This window comes from Saccopteryx bilineata, chromosome 3, assembly GCF_036850765.1.
Source record: "Saccopteryx bilineata isolate mSacBil1 chromosome 3, mSacBil1_pri_phased_curated, whole genome shotgun sequence".
Taxonomy (NCBI): Eukaryota; Metazoa; Chordata; class Mammalia; order Chiroptera; family Emballonuridae; genus Saccopteryx; species Saccopteryx bilineata.
In genome coordinates, this window is record NC_089492.1 from 126,225,442 (window position 1) to 126,252,548 (window position 27,107).

Here is a 27,107-nt window from a genome sequence, read left to right on the forward strand (position 1 = left end):
GGGCGGGGCAGTCTTTGGGGTACCAATGAGGGACGCAGCCGAAACGGGCCTGTCAAGAGTAGGGTTTGGGGGCGGGGGGATGGTGAGTCGGAGATAAACACTCCGCGGCGGGGGCGGCTACTGCTCTTCGCATTCTGTCACGGTGTTGACGGTGCTCTGCTCACCGGCCCCCTCCCCCTTCCGGCGATCGTGGTGGTCAGAGAGGATCTCTCAACCCTGCTCTGCCGAGTCCACAGCGGGTCGTGGGTGTCCGACGGCGTCGGCGGCGGCGGCGAGCCCGTGGGTAGTGGGGGTTGGTCCCGTGGCTCCGGCCCCCGGTGCAGAATGGCGGCGGCGGTTCGGATGAACATACAGATGCTGCTGGAAGCGGCTGACTACCTGGAGCGGCGGGAGAGAGGTGCACGGGGACGGAAGGGGTCTGGCCCAAACAGGGGTCGCGGGCTCTGAGGGTCCCCGCTGAGGGTCCGGGCACCTAGCTGCGGCGAGGGTAGTTGGAGCCGCGGAGAGCGCGACCGCGAGCGCTCCTAACCCCTCCAGCTCTCACTACGCTAGGTCCTCAGGGAGGCCGCCCGCTGCCCCAAATACAATAAATGGGGATGGAAAGGGGGCCGCTGCACCCTGGGGTCCCGAATGTCGTTCCCTCTCCACACCGTCGTGAATGGGGTGCCGGGGGCCCCTCAGCCAGGCCCTTGGTTTATATACCTCACCGGGGCTCTAACCAGCTGACCCCCAAGTGGGCTGGGCACCCCGTCTCTTAGCCGGTGGAGCAGCGCCTTCCCTGTCCCCCATACCGGCTCCGGGGTTTGCCCTGCACCTTAGCCTGAGGCTGGTCCCACTTAACACACCTGCTGGACGTTGCGGGTGGCCTGCCCAAGCTCCATGCGCTTAGCGACTTACTGGGTCTTTCTCAACAATGAGCAGCTGGAATGCTCCTTACACCTGCTCCGAACTGAGGATATTCATATATTTAAAAAAACAATCATTGTTCTAAGGATTCCACCTTGCTCCGTTTAATTATTTCCTCAATATTCTTTCAGTGAAAAATAAGTAAATTTTTAAAAGGAAATACTGTGGAGGGGAGAGAGTATTGAATGTTCTAGGCTCATTCATTAACTGGGTCCGCCGGTTTTCTAGAAGCTGAACATGGTTATGCCTCCATGTTACCATACAATAACAAGGACAGAGATGCCTTAAAACGGAGGAACAAATCTAAGAAGAATAACAGCAATAGCAGGTAATTTAGTAAATATTTCTCGTTTCCTTTAAGATTATACTATAGATGACACAAATTTGCAGAATGGAAGTTACTGTTGTGATTATAATCCAGTAAATTAAGTGGTGATCATGATTCAGTAATGCACACATGGTCTTAAGCCATTGGGGGAAGCAGCCCTTCTTTTTGGGTGATAGGATTGAAAAGAGAAATGGCCACTATCCATTTCTTTTATTTTTCATTTAAAAAATTGTATAAATATGTTTAACGTATCTGACTTGGCATAGGCAGTCGGATTTCATATATGACATGTAAATTAAATACATGGTTTGTCTGATAATCTAATTTGTCACATCTGTAATGGCAAATTGAAATGAGTGAGATTAAAATCTGCCTTTCTGGTGATGGAGGAACATATAGTATTAAAATATTAATATGCCACAACCCTTTTATCTTAGACTTATAGTTCTTAAAATCTGTGAATCTCAATAGGAAGTATTTGGTTAATGGTCACTGAAATCACATATTAAAGCCCTGAACATAGTTCCTGGTACATATGAGTACTCCATTAATGCTATTGCCCTTTTTTCCCTCTTTACTCTTAAAATATAAGTAAGCTAGGAAATCTGTTGTATTAGATCCATTCAATTTACCTTTCATTCCAGGAAATTAAAACATTAACATTTTCATCACTGATTTAGAATCTTTATTCCTTTCCCATGCTCATAAATAACCCCCTGCAAGTAACTGTATATTTGGTTAGCCTCTGCGGCATGATACAGACCACTAAAAACCAGAAGATTCCTGCTTAAAGCTAACTCACTTGTTCTTGCTGCCTCTTCTGTCCTTGATTCACCCCATTATCCTTACTGTTGGTAGAACCATAGGCTGTGAGCAGCACACATGTGCTGAATAGGAAGGCATGTGAAGGATGAAGCTGGTAATTAATTACCTGGTGGTTTTTCTTTTCCCTCCCATATTCAGAATTCCCTGAAAGTTGTAGCAAAATAGATCTGTGTACAGATACTATGGGCCTTTAAGAAGGATACTAATGCTTACTTGGATTATGCAATGATATAAAACAACTTAGTTTTTTGCATTTTGTTACAGTATTCTTAAAATTTTGTTTGGAAGAACTTTGAAACCACTTTTGGTTTATTTTTCTGGAAAAAGGTAGTTTATTGCTTTTATTCTTGTCTACTCATTATTTGAGATGAATTGTCCATATTAATAGTCAAGGCTTAATCCTTAGTACTTTATATTTTCTCCTGAGTTTCACAGGAAAGTTGACAGAGGATGTTCAGTGGTAGGGAGAGGAAAAGAAGAGGATGTTGATGAAGAAAAGTGGCTTGGTCCCAGATGGTGATGAGGAAAGAAAAATAATGATAGTTGAGAATTTCAAAACAAGAAACAGTTGTTCTCTTCTCTTTAATATGAAGCATTATTCCTTAAAAATGGCTGCAACTCCTGATTTTTGGAAAAGCCCTATTCTATTAATGGGTTGGGTTTGCTTTCCATGATTAGAGATAGGATATCACACTTGCCCATATTCTTGACTAGTAATGAATTAGTGTAATATCTTCAATGCAAGGATCTCTGAGAGGCCATGATTAAACCTAGAGAAGGCACCAAGCAATCATATGAAGCAGGAGCAGGTTGTTTTGTTTAAATGTGATCATTTCCTTCATGACCTGTTTGGAATGACCCTTACCTGAGCAGTGAGACATGTCCCTAAGAATACAGTTTGATCCCTTGATTTGATTAGACTTATATCCAAGGCTCTGTATCATCAGGATTTTGAACTGAGGTAAAGGCTATGGAGAGATTGCTGCTGTTTTACATAACCATTGGATAACAGTTTGTTCTTTTTTTTGTTTTTTGTTTTACAGTTTAGTCTTGTTAATTCAGGTTGAAATGCTGTGCTCTTTACAGGTAGAGTCTGGGGATACTTTTCCTTGGACAATATAAAATAAGATTTAGCCACATATCAAACTTCTTGGGAACTGAAAATGCAGATCTTAAGTTTTTCTAATTGCTTGTTTAAAGAACCAAAGACAAATGAAATTGTGAATATTGATTGTTTTGGAATCATCCAGAGAATTAACTGGAATACAGGGAGATGGAATCTTATTTTCCATTTAACTGATGTTTGAAATCAGTTACTAAAAATTGAAATCCGGAGTTTTAAAAATATATTAAATTGTTAAAGCAGGCTTTGGCACTCATTTGAAAGAGGAAGTTCAGGACTTGCCACCCAGTTGTTTTATGAAACTGGCTATCTAGCTGACCTGATATGGTGAGTCTTTTCGAACCAAAGACTTTTCTCATTCTCAAATACTCTGTAGTTTGGCTTAATTATCTTTTTGTTAGAATATATTTTTAAATGGTTACATATGCCCTTCATTAGTGATTCCAGAGTTATCAAATATTTACAGTAATCACATGGAAAATAATTTTAATAAAAAGTACCTATATCTCTTACAGTGCTGTAATTAAAAATATAAATATTGATCCATCAATAGAGTTGTCAGGCAGTCTCTGAACTAATTATTTTTAAAAGGTCTGCTTTTTATTAAAGACAAACTCAGTTTCAGTAAACCAAATGCATTTCAATAATGCCCTAGCCATTAGGTAAAAGCTCCCTTGTAAAAAAATTCACAATGTGTCCAACACAAATAAGATTTGTAGTTTCCAAATTGTTGAAAGTTTAGAAAGAGTTGTATTTCCTATGAAATCTATTTAAAATTTTTGAGGATTTAGCATTTTTTATATGTATTTTCAAAGAATCCAGAAATTTTGGGTGAGAGTGCCTGGTGTGCTGTTACTTACTTTAGTCAGAGACCATGTTCTTTTCAAACATCCACCCTCCTCTCCTCCACCACCTTCTGAGGATGGTACTTGAGGACGGTGCTTATCTGTGGTTAAACAGGGAAATCTTGACCAGTTGTTGTCATATACTTTCATCCATTAAAAAATCTGTGTCAGACTTTGAACTTGTTATTCCCAATTAAAACTAAAATGCCACGTGCTTTTAAGCCAAGGGTTTGCATTGTAGGTCAGATTCTGTTCATTGAGGTATCCTGCTGGCCATTGCAAGAAGGAAACCTTCAGGAAAACGTGGTTGAAGAACTCTGAGAGATAACCAAGTGAATCAATTTAAAGCTTTTAAGTTAACCAGTTTTAAAGTTTACATATCCTTTATCTAGAAAACAAATAGTCTAAAACTGAAAGTACTGTCATTTTCCTGTTTTTTTCCTCGTGAATAATACTTGGTATCCCAAGAGCCTGGTGGAGGAGGAATTGTAGGGACAGATTGGAAATTTCCCATTTCAAGACCCCCACACACACACACCCCACTCCATCCTATGCCACTCCTAGTCTCTGGTTGAACAAACTTGGTGGTGTCCCCCCATGTAAATGAATGGCTGAACATTCATGAAATAGTGATCCCCCATGATTGCTATGAGAATTTAGCTTCTAGGCCCAGTAAGGTCCTGATTTTGGCCCCACAGAATTTCATGACCTGAACCAGGGCGTAAACTCCTGAACTGGTTAGAGTCCAGAGAATTTCCATAAGAAAGGTCAGGATTTAGTGCCTTTGTAACACTGGAGAGTTCCTCAAGTTTACTTATTACTAGCCAGAGAGGAATTGTATGAGCTGAACACTAATGTGACCACACTGACTGACTTCTTGTGACTTTTGTGGAAACCTGTCCATAACTTCTTAGACTAGACCTTGTATTCAAGGTCAGCAGTAAAAACACTAATAGCATGATTTCACATCCACCACAGCTCTCATCCAAGGCTCTCTAATCACTTTTACAGTTGATCCATGCTTATTCAGTAAATAATTGACAATAAGTTTTGTGGGTTTTTTTTGTTTGTTTTTTTGTATTTTTCTGAAGCTGGAAACGGGGAGAGACAGTCAGACAGACTCCCGCATGCGCCCGACCGGGATCCACCCGGCATGCCCACCAGGGGCGATGCTCTGCCCCTCTGGGGCGTCGCTCTGCCGTGACCAGAGCCATTCTAGCGCCTGGGGCAGAGGCCAAGGAGCCATCCCCAGCGCCCGGGCCATCTTTGCTCCAATGGAGCCTTGGCTGCGGGAGGGGAAGAGAGAGACAGAGAGGAAGGAGGGGGGGTGGAGAAGCAAATGGGCGCTTCTCCTATGTGCCCTGGCTGGGAATCGAACCCGGGTCCCCTGCACTCCAGGCCGACGCTCTACCGCTGAGCCAACCAGCCAGGGCGACAATAAGTTTTATTCCCATTTTACAGAGGGGTTAAAGAAGGACAGGATGGTAAAAGTTTTTATTTCTGCCATAGTACCAGTCAGTGGCAAAGCTGGACTTCACATTTCACCCTGGCCAGGTAGCTCATTGGGTAAGACATCCTCTCAGAGCACCAAGGTCATAGGTTCAGTCCCTGGTCATGGCACATATGAGAAGCAGCCAATGAGTGCACAACCAAGTGGAACAGTACATTGATGCCTCTCTCTCCCTCCCTCCCTCTTTCTCTCTCTCATAAATGGAAATTTTTTAAAAAAATATTCACTCAGCCTAACTTGTGATGGCGCAGTGGATAAACCATCAACCTGGAACACTGAGGTCGCCAGTTCAAAACCCTGGGCTTGCCTGGTCAAGGCACATACAGGAAGCAACTGTAGTACTATGAGTTGATGCTTCCCGCTTCTCCTCTCTTTCTTTCTCTCTTTCTCTCTCCTTCTCCCTCTCTCTCTCTCTAAAAAAGTCAACTAAAAAAAAAGGAAAAGCTTTAAAATATTCACCCAAACTGCTCCTTTAACCAGTCTACCATCTTTATGTTGAAATGAGTTTTAGAAGTTCCTTCCTAAAATAATTTCATAGTTGCTAAATAGTTGCATCTTTCAGGAGGTTGTACATAATAAAATAATTACGTACTTCAGGGAATAGAAAGATTGAGGGAAGAGGGGTTATTTTTACCCATTTAAAGCTGTATCCTGTAGTCACACAACTTAGCATAAAGTTTTGGTGTATACTACACCTTGAAAAACTGGCAGCTGGGGTCGGGATGCCCCCTCCACTGTTGTACTCTCAGCTAAAGAAAGCTTTGTGGAATGATATAGTCCAAATTCACATCACGTTGTGCAACTGTTTTTCTCTTTGTATCAATGGACTCCTTTTATTTTCTTTTTTAAAATGGATTACGTTTCCACTAGGGAACTCATGTCTCTTAGTTTGTCACTTCTCCTTTTAGATATTTACATTTATCTGAGTCCCCAAAGGGACTAATTTCTTTAAAAGTGCCCACTGAGTTTTTCTCCCTTTCTGTCTTCTACCAACTTTGGAAAGAAAGAAGTTAAAATAATTCTGTTGGTGTTGAAGTAGTCCTTTAAGACAAAAATAATCCCTCTCTCTTTTTGTTCCCTCTTTCAGATCAACTCACAATGAAATGGAGAAGAATCGGTGAGTTGGGGATTTGGGGGATAGAATGGGGTCAGTTTTGATGTATTTTCTATTCATTAAATTGAGAATTGTTTGATCTGCCTGACTCCTCCCACAAGTAACACCTGATTTAAGAGTTCACTCTGAGCCCTCTAAGCGCACTACCCAGAAATCACTTAAGTAGATGATGGGCTTGCCAGTTCTAAAGACCACACCCGTGCCACCCTCACTGCCGTGGCCGCCTGAGGAATGCCTTTCTGTGTGACTATTCCACAGGCCAGAGCATTTGAGGTCCTAGGCAATGTTTCTACAAATGGTATTTTATAAAAATTACATGGTACTGAATATAATTGGCAGTGCTTTCTTAAGTCATGTAGACATACAGGTATATATACAAACACATATGTATATGTGTACTTACAATTTACTTGTGAACGAAGATTCTCAAAATTCAGACAAATATATATATGCATAGCAGAAATTGGAGATAGTGACCCAGTAGAGGAGGCCTGGCCTGCCATCCTCGCTGGGCTCCATCTTGCTACAAGGTTAGTTAATCTCTCTCACCTGGATTGCCTCTTGCTGCTTATTTAAGTCTTGATTTTCCCAGTTAAGTTTGCCCTTCCTTCAGTGATGTGGCCTGGTGGTTCTCAACTCTCGCTGCACATTTGAATCACTTGCAAAGCTTTTATTGTAGTTATTTTTATTATTTTTAATGTTAAATACATCATACATCTACACTTCTACATTTGGGAGGAAGAGAACAAAATTTTATTTCTGCTGATTTTATAAAGTAACTTTTTATTATAGACTTTTCCAAATATATAGAAGTAGATTGAATAATATAATCAAATCCTGTGTATCCATCACCCACTTTCAACAATTATCAACATTTTTTTTTTTTTTTTTTTTTTACAGAGACAGAGAGAGAGTCAGAGAGAGGGATAGACAGGGACAGACAGACAGGAACGGAGAGAGATGAGAAGCATCAATCATTAGTTTTTCATTGCGCCTTGCAACACCTTAGTTGTTCATTGATTGCTTTCTCACATGTGCCTTGACCGCGGGCCTTCAGCAGACCGAGTAACCCCTTGCTGGAGCCAGCGACCTTGGGTTCAAGCTGGTGGGCTTCTTCTCAAACCAGATGAGCCCGCACTCAAGCTGGCGACCTCGGGGTCTCGAACCCGGGTCCTCTGCATCCCAGTCCGACGCTCTATCCACTGCGCCACCGCCTGGTCAGGCAATTATCAACATTTTGCCAATCTTGTATAATTAAAACCATACCTTTACATGAGATAAATCTTCCATCTCTAGTACTTTTTTTTTTTTTTTTTTTGACAGAGAGTCAGAAGGACAGAGAAGGACAGGCAGACAGGAAGGGAGAAGATGAGAAGCATCAATTCTTTGTTGTGGCTCCTTAGTTGTTAATTGACTGTATTTTCATATGTGCCTTGACTGGGGGCTACAGCAGAGCGAGTGACCCCTTGCTCAAGCCAGTGACTTTGGGCTTCAAGCCAGTGACCATGGGGTCATGTCTATGATCCCACGCTTAAGCCAACAACACTGCGCTCAAGCTGGTGAGCCCACACTCAAGCTGGTGACCTCGGGGTTTCAAACCTGGATCTTCCACATCCCAGTCCGATGCTCTATCCACTGTGCCACTGCCTGGTCGGGCTAGACTTTTTTATTTAAAAATGTAACCACTTGGTTTTACTATGTTGAAAAATATTTTTATAATTTTTTGTGGAGCTTAAAAAAAAGCCAATACTCAGATGTCAGCCCTAGTAACTCTGATTTAATTGTACACTGGTACTTTTTCTGAAGCTCCCCGGTGATTCTCCTGTGCATCCAGTGCTGAGACTCTAAACAAGCGTCATCCTGGTGTCGGAGTTCCCTTCAGTTTGAAGCACGGCTCCCTGTCCAGACTGACTGGCTTTCTTTCCCTCTCCAGACTGACTAGCTCTCTTGGCGCCCTGCATGTACGAGATGATTCTGTATAACCTTTGAGTAGTGAGTTTTCTTCATGCTCACCGACCCCTAGGAGTTTTTTTTTCAAAAAATTGAAATTTATTCCAGTTACAGTTTTTATTAACTTAAAATCATGTTTGTTTGATAACCAATTTATGGAAACAACATACATTTGCCTTTTTTTAATGTTGCCTCACACATTTTTTTAAATAAAATTTTTAAAAATGGATGGTTAGGAGGCACAAGGACGTAGGTGAACGTTTGTGCTACTCGAAGGGATAATATGTCTCGGTAAATATATTTGGTTATATCATGCATACCGTCTTTAATACGGGAGGCTGACTCTGAAAGTCAGGATCTGAATGACACGATTTTTTCAATGAAGGGTAGACCAGACCCTTACCAGGAAGGTGAATCTTGGAACAGGGCGAACATTCAGTGTTATTTGCTGTGGAGCTGTGTGTCTGGGTGTGAGGAGAGACGGCCAGCACGACAGCGGGTGTGTCTCGCTGCATCTGTGCTTCTCCCCACCCCTTTTTCTTCCCTTTTAATTTCTCTGTGATTATAACAGGCCACATTTTAAGTCAGAGCTTTCTTTATGCGTTAGGGATTTATATACCATGAACTGGAAACACAAAAGTATCTCTTCTTAAGGTAGAGAGTCAGTGTGACTTGTATTTTTCATCTTTAGATTCTCTTCTATCTTCCTACCTTTGGGGTGAACTGGGTAAACTGGGAATTTTTCTGCTGAAAATTCTTCATGTTCTCTTTCTCCTAACACTTTACTTAGGCATTTAACTTAATTATTAAAATTTCATCCCTCCACATAGGGCTCTTAGGCTAACTATAGCATTGTGCCTTTCACCTCTGTAGGAATGCCACAGAATGTCAATTTTATCATTTATTACAGCAGTTCAGAAATGTTTGTTTTCTATCTACAGTGGCCCAGGAACTTGTGCTTAGTTCTGGGCATTAGATGAGTTCATACTGGAGTATGAAATCAGCCTGGTCCCCGTCTTAGAGAAATGTATTTTGTCACTGAGAAAGACACAGAATTCCAGTTAATAGACCGAGAGCTAAGATTCAGGTATGCACAGGTGACTGTGGAGGCCAAGATTCTAGAAAACTGGATTTGAAGTCACCACTGGGCAAGCTCCTTATAATTCAGACTGCTTCTCTATGACTATCAACTTCTGCTGGTCAAAGGGTTGCTTATCTAGTTTCCTTATTGTCCTTTCTTTTTTGGAATTTGGTCCTTTAAGGTCTTGATAATTCTTCGTCCAGCCTAGAGCATGTGAACACAAGAGAAGGAAGTAAGAACTCAAATTTACTTACTTTAACATGGTTTGGTTCTGCAGTCCAGGAGAGGAGATTAAAGTTGTCAGGCACTTCTCCCTTATTAGTGTGACTACTTAAGATTTTACAGTTTTGAGGTCAGTTGAACAGTGGCTCTTATAGTTTCCTTGGTTTTCGTAGCTGAATGCCAATAAGAGAGCCTTTTTTTTTTTTACCTTAATATCACATAAAAAGGTTAGCATAGTTTTTAGAAAACAAAAAAAGGTAGCAACTTAGGGAAAAACTGAACAGTGGGATTTTTTTGCCTTCGATATCACAGAATTGATTATACTTGGATTAGGTTTGTTGTTTTTTACACAGAAATCTTTTCTGTGGCACTTTAAAGATTCTGAATAATTTGTGTTCATCAGGACTCCACTCTGAGGATATTATGCTAAACAGTACCACTTAAATAATCCTGGCATTGGTGAGAAGAGAACAAAGTAGACTTCTAGAGTGGGGGGGGGAGTTGGTGTTGGTGGCGGCAGTGGTACGTTCCATCAGGTAGACTGGATAGGGCCGTGACCACAGGGAGGCTGGTGTCAGGTGCTGAGAACAGAGTCAAGACCTGGCCTCTGGGGTGGGGTCTCGGTGTAGTATCACTCCATTTCTCTGCATTTAAGCTATTTTTGTGGGTCTAGCCTCCTAAGGAAACGCCCTTGGTGAGTGTATGATGTGTTTCTTAAAAAAAAAAAAAAACTAGTAGAAATTTCTGAGAAATAAAAAAAATTATACTAAAAAGTTAAAACATCCATTATCCTAGCAGCTGGAGGAGACCAAGAGTCCTTTGAAATGTATCTTTCCAATTGATTTTGGAAAAATAACTTAAAAAGTATAGTTTATTGTAGAAAATTGGAAAGTTCAGAAAAGTATGAATAATATAAACACCTGTAACAGATCTGGCAGCAATAGCAACTGGTAACATTCCTACTAATTCTGTCTTTGTTTAGACTTTTGTGCATACTTTTCCAAATCAGTATCAGATCGTGTAGTAAATTCTTTGTATCTTCTTTTTAAGCTGCTTATAAACATTTTCCAATATTGCTAAATCTCGTTTTCTGACATTACTTTAGTGAATGGCCATTGTATGGATGCGCCATAACTCACATAACCAATCTCCTATTTTAGGTTCTTCCCAGTATTTTGCTAATGTAAGCAATGCTTCTTTAATCTACTTTGTAGCTAAATCGCTGTCCAACATCATAAATATTACCCTGGGCTAAATTTATATAGTTGTGGGATTAACGGTATACACATTGTTACGGGCTTTGATCTTGACTGCTGGCTTGCCCACCAAGTAGGTTATAGTCTATTATTTTCATTATACTTTCAAAAGTTTATAATTTAAAACTTTCATGAATTTGATAAGTAAAAAACAAATTGTTTAAATTTGTATGTCTTATATTACTAACACAGTTTAACAATTTTGACGTGGTTAACTGTGTGCGTGTGAGAGAATTGCCCATTAAACCTTTGCCCAATTTTATACTGAGTTTATCTTTTCATTTATTTTGAAAAGATTCTATAATATAAAGGATATATCTGAAAGAGATTGCCTTTTTGTGCATTGTGTAACTTGTCCAGTTTACCGTTTACCTTTACAGAATCAGTCTTCGCTCACTATTTGAAGTGACTGCCTCTATTATATACTAAATTTCTGTATGGCTAAGTCTGTTTCAAGACTTCTGTTCCACTGGTCCAGCTGCTCTTCCTGTGCCAGTGTCCATTGTTGTAATCACTGAGGTTTCCTCATGCGCTTCGGGATCTGGTAAAGCAACTCTCTCTTCTTTCCCCCTTCTTTCTTTATTTTACCATATTCTTAGCTATTTTCAATAGTTTACTTTTCCTGATGATTTTTATACTCAGTCCATCAGTTCCTTATCCCCAAAATTCTTTTGGGATTTTCAAAATCAAAATGAAATAATTCCAATACAAATTCCAATATATATAAATTATTTACAAGTTCATATTTATATATTATATTTCTCCATCCAGGATTTGGTGTGTGTCTTCGTTTATTCAGATCTCTTTTCTGCCTCTAAGTTTTGTAGTGTTTCTGTGTAGATCTTGCACATTTCCTGTAAAAGGTATTCCTAGGTTTACATTTTTAATTGCTATTGGTTTCCCCTTATAATTACTGATTGATTATTATTTGAAAAAGGAAATATTTTAACCTTTTCTTGTTGTTGTATACCCTTTATTGATGACAATTCTGCTGTTTCCTCCCCTTCACTGGGAATTCCTCTGGTTTGAATGCCTCTCAATAAGCCCTTTACAAAGGGGGCTGAGTGAATGCATATAAGCTGCAGCCAGTGGGTCAGGAGTCAGGTGATAGAATGGATTCTCTTTTTTTCTTTTCTTTTTTTATCTAAAAGAAGCCTCTAGCATCTCGTTTAATAGGAGACACTTGTTTTTCTGGAATGGAACATGTGCAGGCCTTGCTGGAATTAGGCAGCTGGTCTAAAGAGATTACCTCTACCAGAGTCTTCTGAACCCCATGACAAAAGATTTTTGTGTGTTCTCCGTGGGTAGGATTCAGCAGCCTGATGTAAGCTGTTATTTTCATTTGGTCAAACAGTATTTCATTGGCATCTGGTTTAGTCAGATCTCTCTGGCTGGTATTCTAATTCATGGCAGGTCCCTGTAGTTGTTACTTTGGGGCTTTGGCTTGGCAAATAGCTCCTTCTATCAAAGGGATAAGGACCTGACTTTTGTATTGGGTCTGAGTAGTGGTATGCATTGAACCACCCTTATTGCTTCCAAACTCAGGCATTTTCAGATTTTACTTTAGTACATTGTAACAAATAAATCCACCTTGCTTTGTTGCCTCCTGAGGCTAAGGGTAAGGCCTGGTTATTACAAAGGAAGAACACAGGCATCAGTGTGCAAATGTGGTCTGTGCTGATAGTGTGGAGGAGCACTCAGATTTGTACCACTGGAGTCCCTCTTTCCTCTAGAGTAGGTTGCATCTACCATTGGGAGAACTCGGAGAGGAGATATATTCTGGTTATTCAACCAACTTCCAATCCCCTACCTGGTACACGGGGGGGATTCCCCGACTTTTTGTCATAGACATATATAGTCAAAGGGTGAGACGGAGCTAGCAAGTACTAATTATCATGTATATATTGTATTTTTTAATTGAGCTCTAGAAAGGAAATATTAATGAGGCATATTTATGTATTTCATACTTTTAATAGAGAAGCGATTTTATAACTTACATGTAGCCACCATGAATTGCTATTTATGCATTATTCACCGAGTGCCATGTTCCCATACAGCTAACATATATAACTACCTTTGTATTTTTATAACAATTGCTATCATAAATCTGAAAAATCCTCCACACCTTTTAAAGATTTAATTAAGTTGGTATTAATGATGTAATTTTTTATATAGAGATAATTTTAGAAAAAGGAGAAGAGTACTTTTTTCTCAAAGCATGACTTGTAGCCTTAACTAGGATTTTTTTTTTTAACCTAGTAAGGCTTTGTTCTAAACCCAAAATCTGGAGAAGGACAGGACCTATAATCACTTTAAGGGAGTAATTTTTGACCCCTTAAGATTTGTTTCTTCTTTATACTAAATAACCTCTTTTTCTCACTATACAGCTTGTATATACCCATATCTGAAATTATTTTATTCACCTGCAATTATTCTATAAGATTTATAAATATATTTAATTAGCTAAGTCTGTGTCCACACAAAGGCATAAAATAAAATGGTGAAACCTTAGAGTTAAATAGGCTATTGTTTATGTAACTCTTTTTTTCCTTCTATGGTTAATAATCTTAGGCCCACTTTTAATGGGTGAGGTACTCAGTGAGGTCCAGTGTTGCCGTGTTCATTTAGGAGGGCTTTCCTCAAAGAGAAGAGATATGAATGACCAAAGATGCACATATCTACTCCTAGGTCAATGTTTGCAGATACATTATTATGTCCATTATTTAATATAAAGTGGAAGACTTGGTTTCCTCCATTATCTGGTAATGAAAGAAACAGAGCAGATGCATACGAGGTCTCTAGCATGTGAATAAATGAATGTGATCTATTTGGAAAGGGCGAAAAAAGCTTACAATAGGCTATAAATGCTTGAAAACTTTTATGGAGAAGTCAGACTAGATATGGTTGAAACAAGTATGTTTGGGGCCCTGTCCAGGTAGATCAGTTGGTTAGAGTGTCATCCCCATATGCCAAAGTTATAGATTTGATCACTGGTCATGGCACATACAAGAATCAACTAATGAGTACATAAATAAATGGAACAACAAATCAATGTTTCTCCCTCCCTCCCTCCCTCCCTCCCTCCCTCCCTCCTTTCCTCTCTCTGTTTCTTTCAAATCAATTTTTAAAAAAAGAAGAAGATCCACCTGTGAACCTAATATCTATTCTCTTCACTCACTGGTTTCCATCCTGTTTGCTGTGCCCTGACCTTATAGTTTTTTTTGGTATCTTTTTTCACTTTACTATGAAAATCTGAGGGAGAGACACAGTGACACCCTCAATAAAGACTACTCTCCCATAACAATGGCTCCTTCACAACACAGACGCACACCTGACTTGGTACCGTTCCCATTTTGACTGTACCACATCAGGAAGAACTTCAGGGTTAACACAGTAAATTCAGCAGCACTCCCTGCAGACAGTACAATCTACCTATATAGTCTTACTCTTTGTTGCATCCGTTCCCCAGCTTTCCAAAGCTGCTGTCCTGAGAGAGACATGGGTAGAATCAAGGAAGCTTGAGTCCGGGGGCAGAAATAAAAAAGCTGCCTTGAGGATTGGCACGCTGGTTAGTTAGCCCAGGTGCCTCCATCAGTGCCAGAGCTCGGACAGCCCAGGGCCTCTTCTTTCATGACTTCCTCCACTTGCATGTTTAGTTTTCTATAATTCGTGGCTGACAAGCATTAAGAGAAACTAATAACAGAACTGGGTGGCATCCAAATACATTTTATACTTAAATCTTAATGTATTTGAAATTTATTTTGATGTTAATCCCCATTCTCTTGCCATTTTCTGACTAATCCATTCTTCCCCAAGGATTTGCAGTGTTAACCCATATATGCTAAATTTATATCTATTCTTAGGTCTGTTCTTGGGAATTTATTCTGTTCACTTATTTGTCCATCTTTTCTTACATTAGTATGTACTGTTTTTAGTTATTGAAGCTTTATAATACAATTTGATATCTAATACAACACATTCCTCCTCATTCTTCTTCTTCAAGAAAGTTGGCAGTCTTTCCCACATTTATTCTTCTCAGTGAAGTTTAGACTAATTTCCCAATATTACAGAGAATACTGTTAGGATTTCTTTTCTTGGAATTGTTAAATTTATAGACAAACTTAGTTAGATTGACATTTTCACTTTGAGGATTCATAGCAAGTAATGTGCTATTTTTTTCCATTTGAATTTTCTTATGTTTCTCAGTAAAGTTTGATAGTTTCCTTCTCAGGGATCCTTTCCCAGCTGTTTTAAGTTTGTTCTTAAGTATGCTATCCTTTCTTCTTGCGCCTGTACATGAGATATCTTAGGGTCCCTGGATTTGGATACATATCTAGAGATCAGTTTGGATTTTCAAGATCAACACTTTTGCCCCTATTTTTACTTTCCTTTGGCCATTGCAGTAGAGCTGTAAGAGGGGGGCCCAGGGCACCCTTGGAGTCCCTCCTCCCCTGCCTCTACTGATGCGGGTGGCCACAAAGGAGTCTTTTTTTTTTTTTTTGAGAGCGAGAGAGATGAGAAGCATCAACTTGTAGTTGCGTCATTTTAACTGTTCACTGATTGCTCTCATGTGTGCCTTGATGGGGGGGGGTGTTCAAGCCAAACCATTGACTTTGGAATCATATTGATGATGCCATGCTCATGTGAGTGACCCCGCACGAAAGCTGGCAACCTCGGGGTTTCGAACCCGGGGTCTGTGTCCCCAGGTTGACGCTCTATCCACTTGCCACCACCAGTCAGGAAGAGCCTTTTTTTTTTTTTTCCATGCAATAGCTTTATAAGTGCCTTGCTAATTTTTTTGATTAAAAAAAAATAGAATCTTTAGCATAGTAAGCAAGGTGTTTCCATAGAAAATGGGTTAGTCTTTTTATGAAATCTTTTAATGACAAAAGATGCCTGTTTTCTTTAAGGAAGAGTTTAGTGATTGGATCTTGCCAGATAGCTTCTGTTTACCTTGTGTGACACTGGGATTCCCTGCTGACTTTGAAAGGAATACTATAGTGTTATAATTATCCATGTTTGCTCCGGGAATTATCCTTCCACAGAGGAAGCTAGGATTGAAGGAATACCTGCTGCCCCTCATGGCAGACCCTGGCCCGGGCCTCCTACCTTGTTTCAGTTCAGCTAGCAGCCCTCCCAGATGGGCACTGCTACCCTCCTCCTGCTGCTGAGGAGACAGATGTGACATGAAATAAAGAAATTTGCTCAAGGTCACACAGGGAGTAAGTGGCAAAGTCAGGATCCCAAACCTTTACTCTTAATCACTATACTAATATTTGGTTGTATACATATTGACATATTCAGAATTAAAAATAATTAAAAAGAAATAAAATTTGAAATATTAAAAAAAAACTGAAGAGAAACTGTAGTTTATGTCTCATTAGTTACAGGCCACTTTATTCTGAGTACTACTGATTATAGCTCAAAGATTGGTTTCTTTATGCTACTGTAGACAAAAGGGATCTCAGCCCATTTAGAATAATTAAAGCAATATTTCTGAAGTCAGCAGGTGAAATTTGTCACAGTTCATAGCCTAAGTACAAAGCGGTTGGATCATCACAAAACTGAGAGGCAGTCAGGGACAGGAGGGAGCTGGAATCTGGCAAAGCCCTTCTCTGCTGGGGAGCTGGGCGGCAGCTCTTGGCAGCAGCAGGAGGACTGTCTGAAGAAGATATGATGGGAGGAGGCCCGAGGAGGGGTCAGGTCGAGGTATCTTGTGGCTTCCTGTTGAGGATATGTGGCAAAACCCCTGCCTGTTCCCCACAGGGGAGTTAGACCTGGTTCAAAATAGTACACCAGGCCTCTCCTACAAGACCAGAGTCCTGGGCAGGAGATAAGTCAGGACTGAGGAGGGAGAGCTGAGACCAGTGCTTGTTCTACTTGCTTTGGATCTGAGAGCTCCAAGGGTGCTCAGGGCTGGCTGAGGAGTCCAGGTCCCAGGGGAGGGAGTGTGTGTTTGCATGTCTGTGTCTCAGGGTTGAGGACCCCCAGTGGGAGCTGGCACAGAGGTGTCTGTTTTTTGTCTGGCTCAGGAATTGACTTTCACTCTGTGATGGAACTGAACCTGTTTCACAGACCTCACCCTTTCCCTGTGGCGGCCGAGGCACCAGCCCAGGGCTGTGTCCACAGGCAGGTGGGCAGGCAGCCATTGGGCTGGAGGAGTGGGGCTCGGAGCAGGCACTGCCCGGACGGAAGCTCCCGCTGGATCTGTACAAAAATCCAGAAAGCACTTCGGTCCCACTTTCATAGAATGAGGCCAGAAAACACTGAATGAACATGTATTATCCTCAGCTCAAATTAGTCAAGTTGCTTATTTCTAGTTTCACAACAGGGAGTGTTCTTTGGAAACCCGCATTTGGGTAGTGAAAACCATACTTTCTGGGCTGGACTCCCTGAGCAACTAGAAATGACGATGCATGGAGAGATGACTTTATTATTGTATTTTTATCAGTAGACAAACTTCCTAAAAAATTTACATACTCATATCTGTAGATAACCCCCATCATAAAAAGACTAATATAACACTGTTCTGAATCATGCAGTCTTTGCAAATAACAAGCAGCCTAAAAAGTGTCCAAATCTAATTTTAATTTTTGAGCTTTTTTTCCTAACTCGACAATTAGTCTTGTAAACTTTGTAGTAAGAAATATTGTAAGTTGGATAACCATATAAGTAACATTATACTTTCTCACAGTGTTCCTAGTAACATGATTTTCACCGCTCTTTTTGAAAACCTCTATTATCCACGGCAAACAAGTACATTTTACACATGGCTTCTGCCCACCCCCAACCCCAATACAGTCGTGGAAGGAACAGATTTCTAATGTGAGTCTACATGTGACCATAACACATGGACAGTTTACTGAGCAAGTGGAAGTCTAATAAAATAGTAAGGCATTTGTCCCACTATGTCTCCCTCGTTGAGGAACGAGTGCTGTTCTCTCAGGCTTGTTACGGCTTCGAGGCCCTTGGAGAGGCTAGGACAGCTCCTTCAAGATCCCGACGAGGAAGGATGCTCAGAAGCAGACGAGGCGGGGCTCAAAGGATGTCAATACTGCACTCGTCAGATGTGCCTTGGGGAGGGGAGCATCTGAAGTCTTGATATGAAGGGTGTGAATCAACTTCCTTGGTCAACATGTTGACCTGTTGTTGAGCTTTCTGAAGCAGTTTTCTTCTTTTGGTCTGCATTCCCAGCTTTCATTAATGCAGTAAAAATTTTAAGACGGAGAAAAGGGCAAATTAAGCTTTAAGGTTTCTTCAAGTTCAGCTGAGGTTAGCCTCCCAGGCTCCCAGGAGCTCTGCTGAGGTCATTGTTGTGGGCGGTGGCCCTGTGTCTAAAACGCCAGGACCCTGAGCATTGCTGAAGGTGCAAAGATGTAGTAAAGATGGACTCTGTCCTTGAGAAGCTTAAAGTCTAGTTGACTAGATGGCATAATCCATTCAGCAAACATTTATTAAGCGGGGTGGGGGGGCACTGTGGCAACACAGCAATGATTAAGCTGCAGTCCCAACTTTCTAAGGAGTTTGTAATGAATGGTTAAGTAACAATGCCAAACACTTCAGCCAGAACAGTGAATTTCCCGATAAATATACTGCTCACAAAATTAGGGGATATTTTATAACTTCCTATTCATTTTGAAATACCCCTAATTTTTGTGAGCTGTATAGTATAAACAAATAAGTACTCAGAAAATGGAATCTCCAGGAGCAGGAGTGGCCTGTGAAGGCTTTAAGGAGGTGGTGGGCTGAAGCAAAAACTCTGAATCTTGGCCATTTCTCACATTCATAGAACCTGCCAAGATCCAGAATAATATACAAACCAAGTGTTAATTTCCAAAAATTCAGGAACTTTTGTGTTTCTGGTCAGCCTGTGCCCGCGGGCCCTCTCGTCAGTGGGTGTCTGCGGCGCCCGCCCCGTCCAGCCTCTCTGCTCTCCCGTTCTGACCGTCTCTGCGCTGCAGCGTGCTGGTCAGTGCCACAGTGCCAGTGGTGTGCTTTTTTATTACCTTTTCAAAAAATATATTTAACTTTTGAATAGCAATAGTTTACATGGTTGAAAAACCAAAAAATAAAAACATAAATAACACATTCAGTAAAAATTATACCCCTTTCCTTGTCCCAGTCTCACTGTTCCCCAAGTTCTGTCTACCCAGCTCCTGTTACTGGTTTCTTATGTATCATTCTAGACTTGATGTCCATACAAGAAAACACAAATACAGTTTTTCCTCTATTTTTCCAGAGAGAGCATGTTATAGTCAGTTTGCTTTTCTTCACTTACTGTGTCTGAGAGTTCTCTCCTTGTAGCACACAGAGCACATTCTGGCCCTCTTTTAATGGCTGCAGGTACTCCACTGCATGCATATACCAGAAGCTATTATCAGTTCCCTGTCCGTGGTCATTTGGGTTGTTTCAGTCTTTGCTATTTCAGATAAAGCTGTAATGAATAATCATGCACATTTTATTCACACGTGTAAATACTATCTACAGCAGAGACATAGGTGTGATTTAGTAGTCCTGAGTGGGGAAAGGGAAGTATGGTTTAAAAGGGTTTTTATCCTGGCATATCTTTATTTCCTGAATTTGGATATTTTCTGTGGGTCATATCATTACCCAGAAACCTGGGGATAACCTGATAAATGTGCCTGATAATGGCAAATATTAGTTTCTATCCTGATACATGTAGATTTAACTGTAGAAAACCTTGGATTTTGCTTCTCCTTGGTTTTCACCAGAGTTGTCTGGTTTCAAAAGATGTATATTTGGCAAGAGGTCATCACCAGTGGCACATGCCATCTCTGGGCCTGGGCAACTCTTTTAGAATTTGTTCTTTAGGGGTATCTTCTAGCCCACCATGAAATTCTCAGACCCTACTGTGATCTTGTTTTTTCAGACGGGCCCATCTTCGCTTGTGCCTGGAGAAGTTGAAGGGACTGGTGCCGCTTGGGCCTGAATCAAATCGACACACTACACTGAGTTTATTAACAAAAGCCAAACTGCACATAAAGGTAAGTGTATTTGAGGCGACTTTCAACTTGACCTGTCCGGCAAGGGTTCATTGTCGTTAGGACGGCACATGCACAGCTGCACAGCAGTTCTCTCCTCTGAGCCCTTCCATCCTGCCTCTTGGTGAATCTCTGGCACCCCCATACTCCAAAGATTCAGAACCATTATCTGAGTTTTTCTCACCCCTCGGCACCAGAAATTAAGAGGTCCATTCGATGATACAAGCCAGAAACTCAGGGTCATTCTCGTTAGCTCTTGCTTCTTAGCCACGCATCTAAGCCATCGCCAAGATCTAAGTATTTCACACCTTGTCTCCTTCCCTTTTTGCCCTCTCATCATCTACTGTAAGAAATTCCTCAAGACTTTCCTCTGACCTGATCTCCATGCTTCCCAAGAACAACCCTTCTTGAGCTCAAGTCAACGTGTCACCCTGTTTAGAATTTTCTGTGGTTCAGGACATGGTCTGTCACCAGGCCTGCCCTCACCTGTGTGCAGCATCACCATGTGCCATTACACTACCTGTCTGCTTCAGCCCTTCTTTCAGTCCCTAATACTTACAATGTTCTTTAACCACAGGACCTTTGCACATGCTGTTCCCTATGTGGTATGCTTTTCCCTCCTTTCTTTACCTAGTTAACTTCTCAGCACAGCTATTGCTAGCTTAGGGAAACCTTCCCTGACATAGTTACCTTCTTCCTGTGTCAGGAGGTCCTATTATTGGGTGTTTCTCTCTCACTCTCGCTCTCTCTCAGTACTTGTCACAGTTGGCCTCCAACAGTGGTTTATGTGAGTATTTGGCTCTCTCCATCTCTAGAATATAGACTCCACAGGGAGGGTATAGGGTCTTTGTGTTCACCTGTCTTCCCAGCACTTCCCAGAGCACAGAGGTGACTTCAGTACAGAGCTGTAATAGCAAAGGGTGACTTGTATTCAGGCTTTTGACAACCCCAGCCCAAATCACTGCAGCGTGTTTTTATAGTCGTGATTAGACAACTGTCACTTTAATTATGATTAGTAGCCTGCATGCATGACAGTTCTGGGGGGGGAAGAATCTCTGTTTAGAGCAAAACAATCACAATTAAACAATCTTCTTAATTATCTGAAGAATATGAAAAGCTAGCAGATGGATTTGTAAAAGCAAGTGGTCTATCAAAATGTGTTTTCTACGCTCTTCTGTTGGATAATTTGGAATCAGGACTTCAAAAGGGACTGTTATTTCCTGCTAACAAACAGAAGTTAATTGAAACTTGGCATGACACAAAAAAATGCTTCTGCAATTGGAATGTGTACTTGAATGAGCACACATTTAAGTGGAAGTCTGTTTGCTAAGCTGCCATCGCATGCAGGGCTCCGGTGCCATGGTTAGGAGGTCAGAGGTCACGGCAGACAAGGGAGACCAGGCCAGGGCTCCTGCCTGCAGTCTTTTCAGTATTAAAACTGAGGGGTATCGGGATGCTAGAGTGTCAGAGCTCACCCCAGAATCCCCGTGACAGTACAAGTAGACCATTGTCAGTGCTGAAGGTGTTAGATGAAGACAGGAGTCATTAGCCAGTCAACTTGCTATCTCTGTGAGAAGCTAGACAAGTGACACACCAAATGGCTTCTGAGAAAATTGGCAGATTTCACTGCTAGCAAGGAAGAGGCAGGGCCATTGCCAACTTTGAAATCTGCCTATGAACTCCAACAACTACCCCTTTGACTTGCAGAAACTTGAAGATTGTGATAGAAAAGCCATTCACCAAATAGACCAGCTTCAGCGAGAGCAGCGACACCTGAAGAGGCAGCTGGAGAAACTGGGCATCGAGCGGATACGGATGGACAGCATCGGCTCCACGGTCTCCTCGGAGCGCTCGGACTCCGACAGGGGTAAGCCCTGTCCTGCGTCCTCACCACCCCTCCCTTTCCTCGCCCTCCTGCCAGAGCAGAACAGAGCAGGAAGTAAGAACCTGCTGTGCTCTGCAGAAGCTGAGTAGTGTGACCTTCAGGAACGAGCCCCTCTTACCTTTCAGCAGTTAGGCACCCATGTCCAAAGAAGGACTTGACAGGAGTCACTTTGATCTTTCAGCCCGAGTTTTCTGACGCGTGCCTTCACCACTGTCTCTCTTTCCTCCCACAGAAGAAATCGACGTGGACGTTGAAAGCACAGACTTTCTCACGGGGGAGTTGGACTGGAGCAGCAGCAGCGTGAGCGATTCTGACGAGCGGGGAAGCATGCAGAGCCTGGGCAGTGACGAGGGGTACTCCAGCTCCAGCATCAAGAGAATAAAGCTCCAGGACAATCGCAAGACGTGTCTTGGTCTATAAGAGCGGTCACTTCGGCTGGCCCGGATGGTTTTCCCTGTCGGATCGGATTAGGTAGTGTATTGGACCTGCCCACGATTCCCTTGCACGTTCACTTCAGTGTACCACCTCTACCAAAATCAGCTTTGTAAAGGTTTTCAAGGAAGTGCTTAGAAGTGTGGGTTTCTGATTTCATCCACTAGCTTCTCTCCATAAAAATTCGTCTCTGAGAGACTGTACATTCCAATCAATTTGAAGCACCTAAGAAGTCTTAGACCGAATAAGCAACTTTCACATCTCAGCAAATTCCCCCTTATTTACTGTCCCCAGGTAGCCTCCCAGACTTTTTCAAGTTTTCTGGCTTTACTGTGTGTTACTTGCCTAGCAAAAATGTATGAATGTGTCTTGTGCTTAGGAAACTGAAGGAAACAAGCTTCTGAAGTTGAGATCCTGATCTCAGAACTCCAAAGTAAGCTTTGAAAATGGCATTTAAGAGCACTTACCCACGGACCTCACCCCCGTGAGGAGTCGGGAATACCTCCAGACAACACCCTCACCCCGTGCTCACTGCCCAGCCCGCGTGTGGATGGGGCAGTGTTTCTCACTCTGAAATGGACAGCTGGAGAGCATGGCTTTGGGGTTGCACAGCTTATAGAAGTTCCACTGTCATTTGTTATTACGAAATGGTACAATCTATTTTTGTGCGATGTTTTTGGGACCGTGCTGTGTATTGCTACCCCCAAGGCGCGTTTCTTCTCGAAGTTTGTTATGCTACTTGTCTCTGGAACATTTTTTTTTCCTACCTCAGAGATAAATGAGATCTCCATTTCCCACTTAACACAAAGTGATTATGCCTCTTTTTTCCCCCCGAGTAAGTGACATTTGGTCCAGTTCTAATCTATTTTCCTATTTAACTTCCAGCAATAACTGAGCGTTGGCGCTAGCTGAGCTAGTGCCCGTCAGTGAAAGGAAAAGTCCACGTTCCTGCTGTGTCGCAGGTGAACAGGAGGGGTGGGGCCGTGTCACTAGAAGTCCTCTCATTATTTTTGGACACACCCAGAAACTTCTTTATGGAGGCTTTTGGGTTGATAGTTTAAAAGGCTGATTTTTTTTTTCTTTTTGGTTATGATTTGTCCTTTAAGTGGTCTCCTACTTTGTAGCATTTTTATTTAAGCTAAAACAGAGCACATGTATATGTACATAAGACATGAAATCTATAAATACTATTTATTCATTTTATATAAACTAATGTAATGGAAAATAAATTCTTATGACTTTGTGCTTTTATAGATGTTCTAGAAACTTTGTATGTAGGTATCTACCAAATTGGTTCATTCCCCTTAATATTTTTGCATTCATATTTTTGAGGTCTTGATGTTTTCAGCCTCTGGCAAATCTTTTTCATTGAATTTAAACCATTTGTAAAAATCTGTAATGCTGAAACAGAGTGTATGTCACAAAGTGATGAGAACATTCCTACAACCCACAGACACACTGCAACCTAAGGGCTGACCGGCTGAGCCAGCGGCAGGGCCGCCGGCCTGCGGTCTCCAGCACGCCACAGCCTCACGCCCCTCCGGCGCCTCCACCTTCCACACGACGAAATGTTCAAACACACTCAACACAAGCGTATTCTAGACATGAAGAGCAGTGTAAACAAAGCAAGATTACTTTTGTTGTTTCCTTTTAATCATTCTTTAATGTATTAAAAAATTTTAAATTGGAAGTTGTGGGTTGCTAAATGATCCCACAGTCATGTGTAACTCCTGTTTTTGTTTTGTTCTGGTTTTTCTTTCATTTCGGTTTTGGGAGGGGGGAGGGCAGGTGACACATAGGATTTTTTTATTGTTGGAATCTTTTCCAATAACCAGCTGAAGATTTGCACTGAAATACAACTCGTATGCCTTTTGCATTTTTAAAGCCTGCTTCCTGAATTTAAGCAGAGTGATAAGTGTTCAAAGAGCCAGCTCAGCCTGAAACATGTTTGAAAAAGATATATCTGCACTTTGAGGTCCCTTTCGAATGCCATTCACTAGACCTCTCGAGCATTTTGTTTAATTGCTACGTTCAAGCGCCTCACAAGTCCACGATGCTGAGTGGCATCAAAAACTCAAGACTTTGGGAAAAGCCTATGGGCTTGCACTGGGGGAGGGAAGGGAACAAAATTTATGTATTTGTTTAATTTAGAAATAAGGTATCTTAGAGATGCCATTATTTTCTGTGTTTTAATTGTTGTGCCTTTGAGTTAAACTGCATTTTTGTCTTTTGATTGAAATATGAAATGTACTGTCCCAATATAAAACAGTAATTATTTGACCTTTGCACTGTTTGTCTGGTCCTTTTCAATTTGACTGCATAGAAATGTGGAGCTTGATAGATCGCTGTGTTTCTAATGCACTTGTGATAACTGACACCAGGGTTAGACATTACTTTCGAAACTCGGTAGACAGAAACAGCATGTTAGACGGGCCTCTCTCTCTGACCAAAACTGTAACCTTCAGGACCAGCAAACTCCGCCCACGGCAGCTAATCCCTCCCCCTACGTGGCTGAGGGGCAGCCCTGATTCGCCAGTCCTCTCATTCACTGATCCACCAGCTTGATTCCTAAAAGCTTATTAGTCTTTTGGATTGTTTTGGGTATTTTGATTTTTAAGCAAAATAAAACCCTATTAGGGCCTGACCTGTGGTGGCGCAGTGGATAAAGCGTCGACCTGGAAATGCTGAGGTCCCCGGTTCAAAACCCTGGGCTTGCCTGGTCAAGGCACATATGGGAGATGATGCTTCCAGCTCCACCCCCCTTCTCTCTGTTTCTCCTCTCTCTCTCTGTCTCTCCCTCTCCTCTCTAAAATGAATAAATAAATAAAAATTTAAAAAAAAAAACCCTATTAGGGTTGTTGGGGGGAAGGGATGGGCAAATCTTAAACCCCAGCCTTTAAGATTTTGACAATTGTACGTAGAGATGTGTATAACTATAGGCACATGCATATTTTTATGTGAAATTGATTTTAAAAATGAAAAATCTGAACTACATTCTTATTGATACCATTGCAATGCAAATGGGAAAGTAAGTATGTAGTCCAATTTAATTTTATGCAAATGAGAAAATATATATGTGTGCTTCTGTTAACATCCCAGAAAACAGTTGTCCGTGCCTGTTGGATCAGAATGGCACCGAGCACCCAGGGAGTTACTGTTTGCGTTTTCTTTTGCTAAGCGGAGATGTTGAGTTCTTCAAGGTGCTGATAGTGGCTGCTGGCACCTTCCTCTAGTCACAGACCTAATGCTAGTTAGTAATTCAAAAAACATCACATTTTTTGAGCAGGACCTGGATTCTTTTCCCTGTCGACCCAGCTCAGTGTCTGTTCAGAACTGAGCACCAAGTAGGCCCTGACCCTGTCATTGCCCACTTGAGTGGGTTTTGATTTTTTAAGGTGGGCATTTTCCTTGAACCTCTACTTTTTTTTTTCCAAAAGAAACAAAGGGATCTTCCCTGGTTCCCATGGGCCTCTCTTCTTCATCTCTGCACTGGCCAGGAGCAAATCCTAGGGCGTGAGGGGAAAGGTGTGAACTGGGTAGGATTGTGATGTTCAGAATAACTGTCTAGCACTATCTTGCTAACAGATTTTTTGGGCTTTCTGTCTGCTTGCCTTTCCCTATCCTGTAGAGAGAAAACTTATTTTTGCAAAGTATATATACACATTATTATTTAGGTTTTTATACCATACTGTGTGGGCAAGAACATCACTTTCACTGTGCTTTATTATCTATCTATTCCCCCAAATCTCAGACTGTACTTGTTTCCCCATGTTCCTTTGTCCTCCCCTTGACCTGCCCTGTGTGTTGAGCACCCGGAAGTCAAAGGCTGCAAGGCCATTTCCTGTGTGGCGATCTGTTGTTTTTCTATGTCTAACTCTTGGATGCAGTATGTTTAGGTAGCTGGCTACTCATGATTTTAAAAACTCTTCCTGGGAGAAGACAACCCAAAAGCCCTTTTAGATGAGGTGGTATTTCTCATTCTACACATCAGATTTGTTTTTTAAGATACCTGGGAGTCGGGGGAAGGGGCGTGATATATGATTTATCATGATTTTTTAAAAATTAATGTTACATGGATTATTTTCTTAGATTCTTCTGAAAGAAGAAATAATTGCCTGGTATGGCTGCTAGTCAACTATTGAATGGCTATAGAAATCAAGTATCTTTGTTTTCTCTCAAAAATCATAAAATGAGAATTAGTAAGACACCCGATTCTAACATTTATCCAGATGTTTTGAGTTCTCATTCTCTCTAGGGGGGATGAGGGTTGAGGGGGCATTTTTTATTTTACCTGAAAACCAAACTTGCCTTTACTCCTTGTCCCTAGAATTGGTGCTCTGGGAATGTTGCTGTTAACCATCAGTGTTGGGGGCCATCTTCCTAGTGGTGAGCACAGCCTAAACAGGGAGCAGCAGATGAGAGTATGCAATTCTGTTTCCAGATGTTTCTTTATGTAAATACGACGCCAATGTAAATCCTGTGTCAAGACATAGAGGATGGTGCTTTTTACTACAGTTAGCACATGCATTTTTAGAACTACATGTTTGAGAGAATCTTTGCTGTGTATATGTAAACGTCTGTATTGTTCAATCATTAACAAATAATAAATTATTTCATTATTAAAGAAA

General features: G+C 41.4%; 1 protein-coding gene across 2 annotated transcripts; it reads left to right on the forward strand.

The window, feature by feature from the left end:
- Positions 1–67: 67 nt before the first annotated feature.
- MXD1 (MAX dimerization protein 1) lies at positions 68–27,107 on the forward strand. 2 transcript variants are annotated; one of them, XR_010730302.1, is made up of 7 exons: positions 68–397; positions 1,135–1,234; positions 6,625–6,654; positions 20,051–20,165; positions 21,870–22,029; positions 22,280–22,518; positions 22,859–27,107. XR_010730302.1 is itself a non-coding variant. In XM_066267321.1 (6 exons), the coding sequence occupies exons 1-6, from the start codon at positions 325–327 to the stop codon at positions 22,465–22,467; spliced, it is 666 nt and encodes a 221-aa protein (XP_066123418.1). In that variant the 5' UTR covers positions 68–324; the 3' UTR covers positions 22,468–27,107. The 2 variants fall into 2 exon arrangements, 1 of the variants encoding a protein (XP_066123418.1); XM_066267321.1 differs by having other exon boundaries at positions 22,280–27,107.

Excerpts from the sequence above, each read along its gene's own strand:
- MXD1 (XM_066267321.1), top strand. The coding sequence starts at position 325 with ATGGCGGCGGCGGTTCGGATGAACATACAGATGCTGCTGGAAGCGGCT. Across the intron at positions 6,655-20,050 it reads AATGAAATGGAGAAGAATCG|ACGGGCCCATCTTCGCTTGT; the intron begins GTGAGTTGGGGA and ends TTGTTTTTTCAG. Across the intron at positions 22,030-22,279 it reads GCGCTCGGACTCCGACAGGG|AAGAAATCGACGTGGACGTT; the intron begins GTAAGCCCTGTC and ends TTCCTCCCACAG.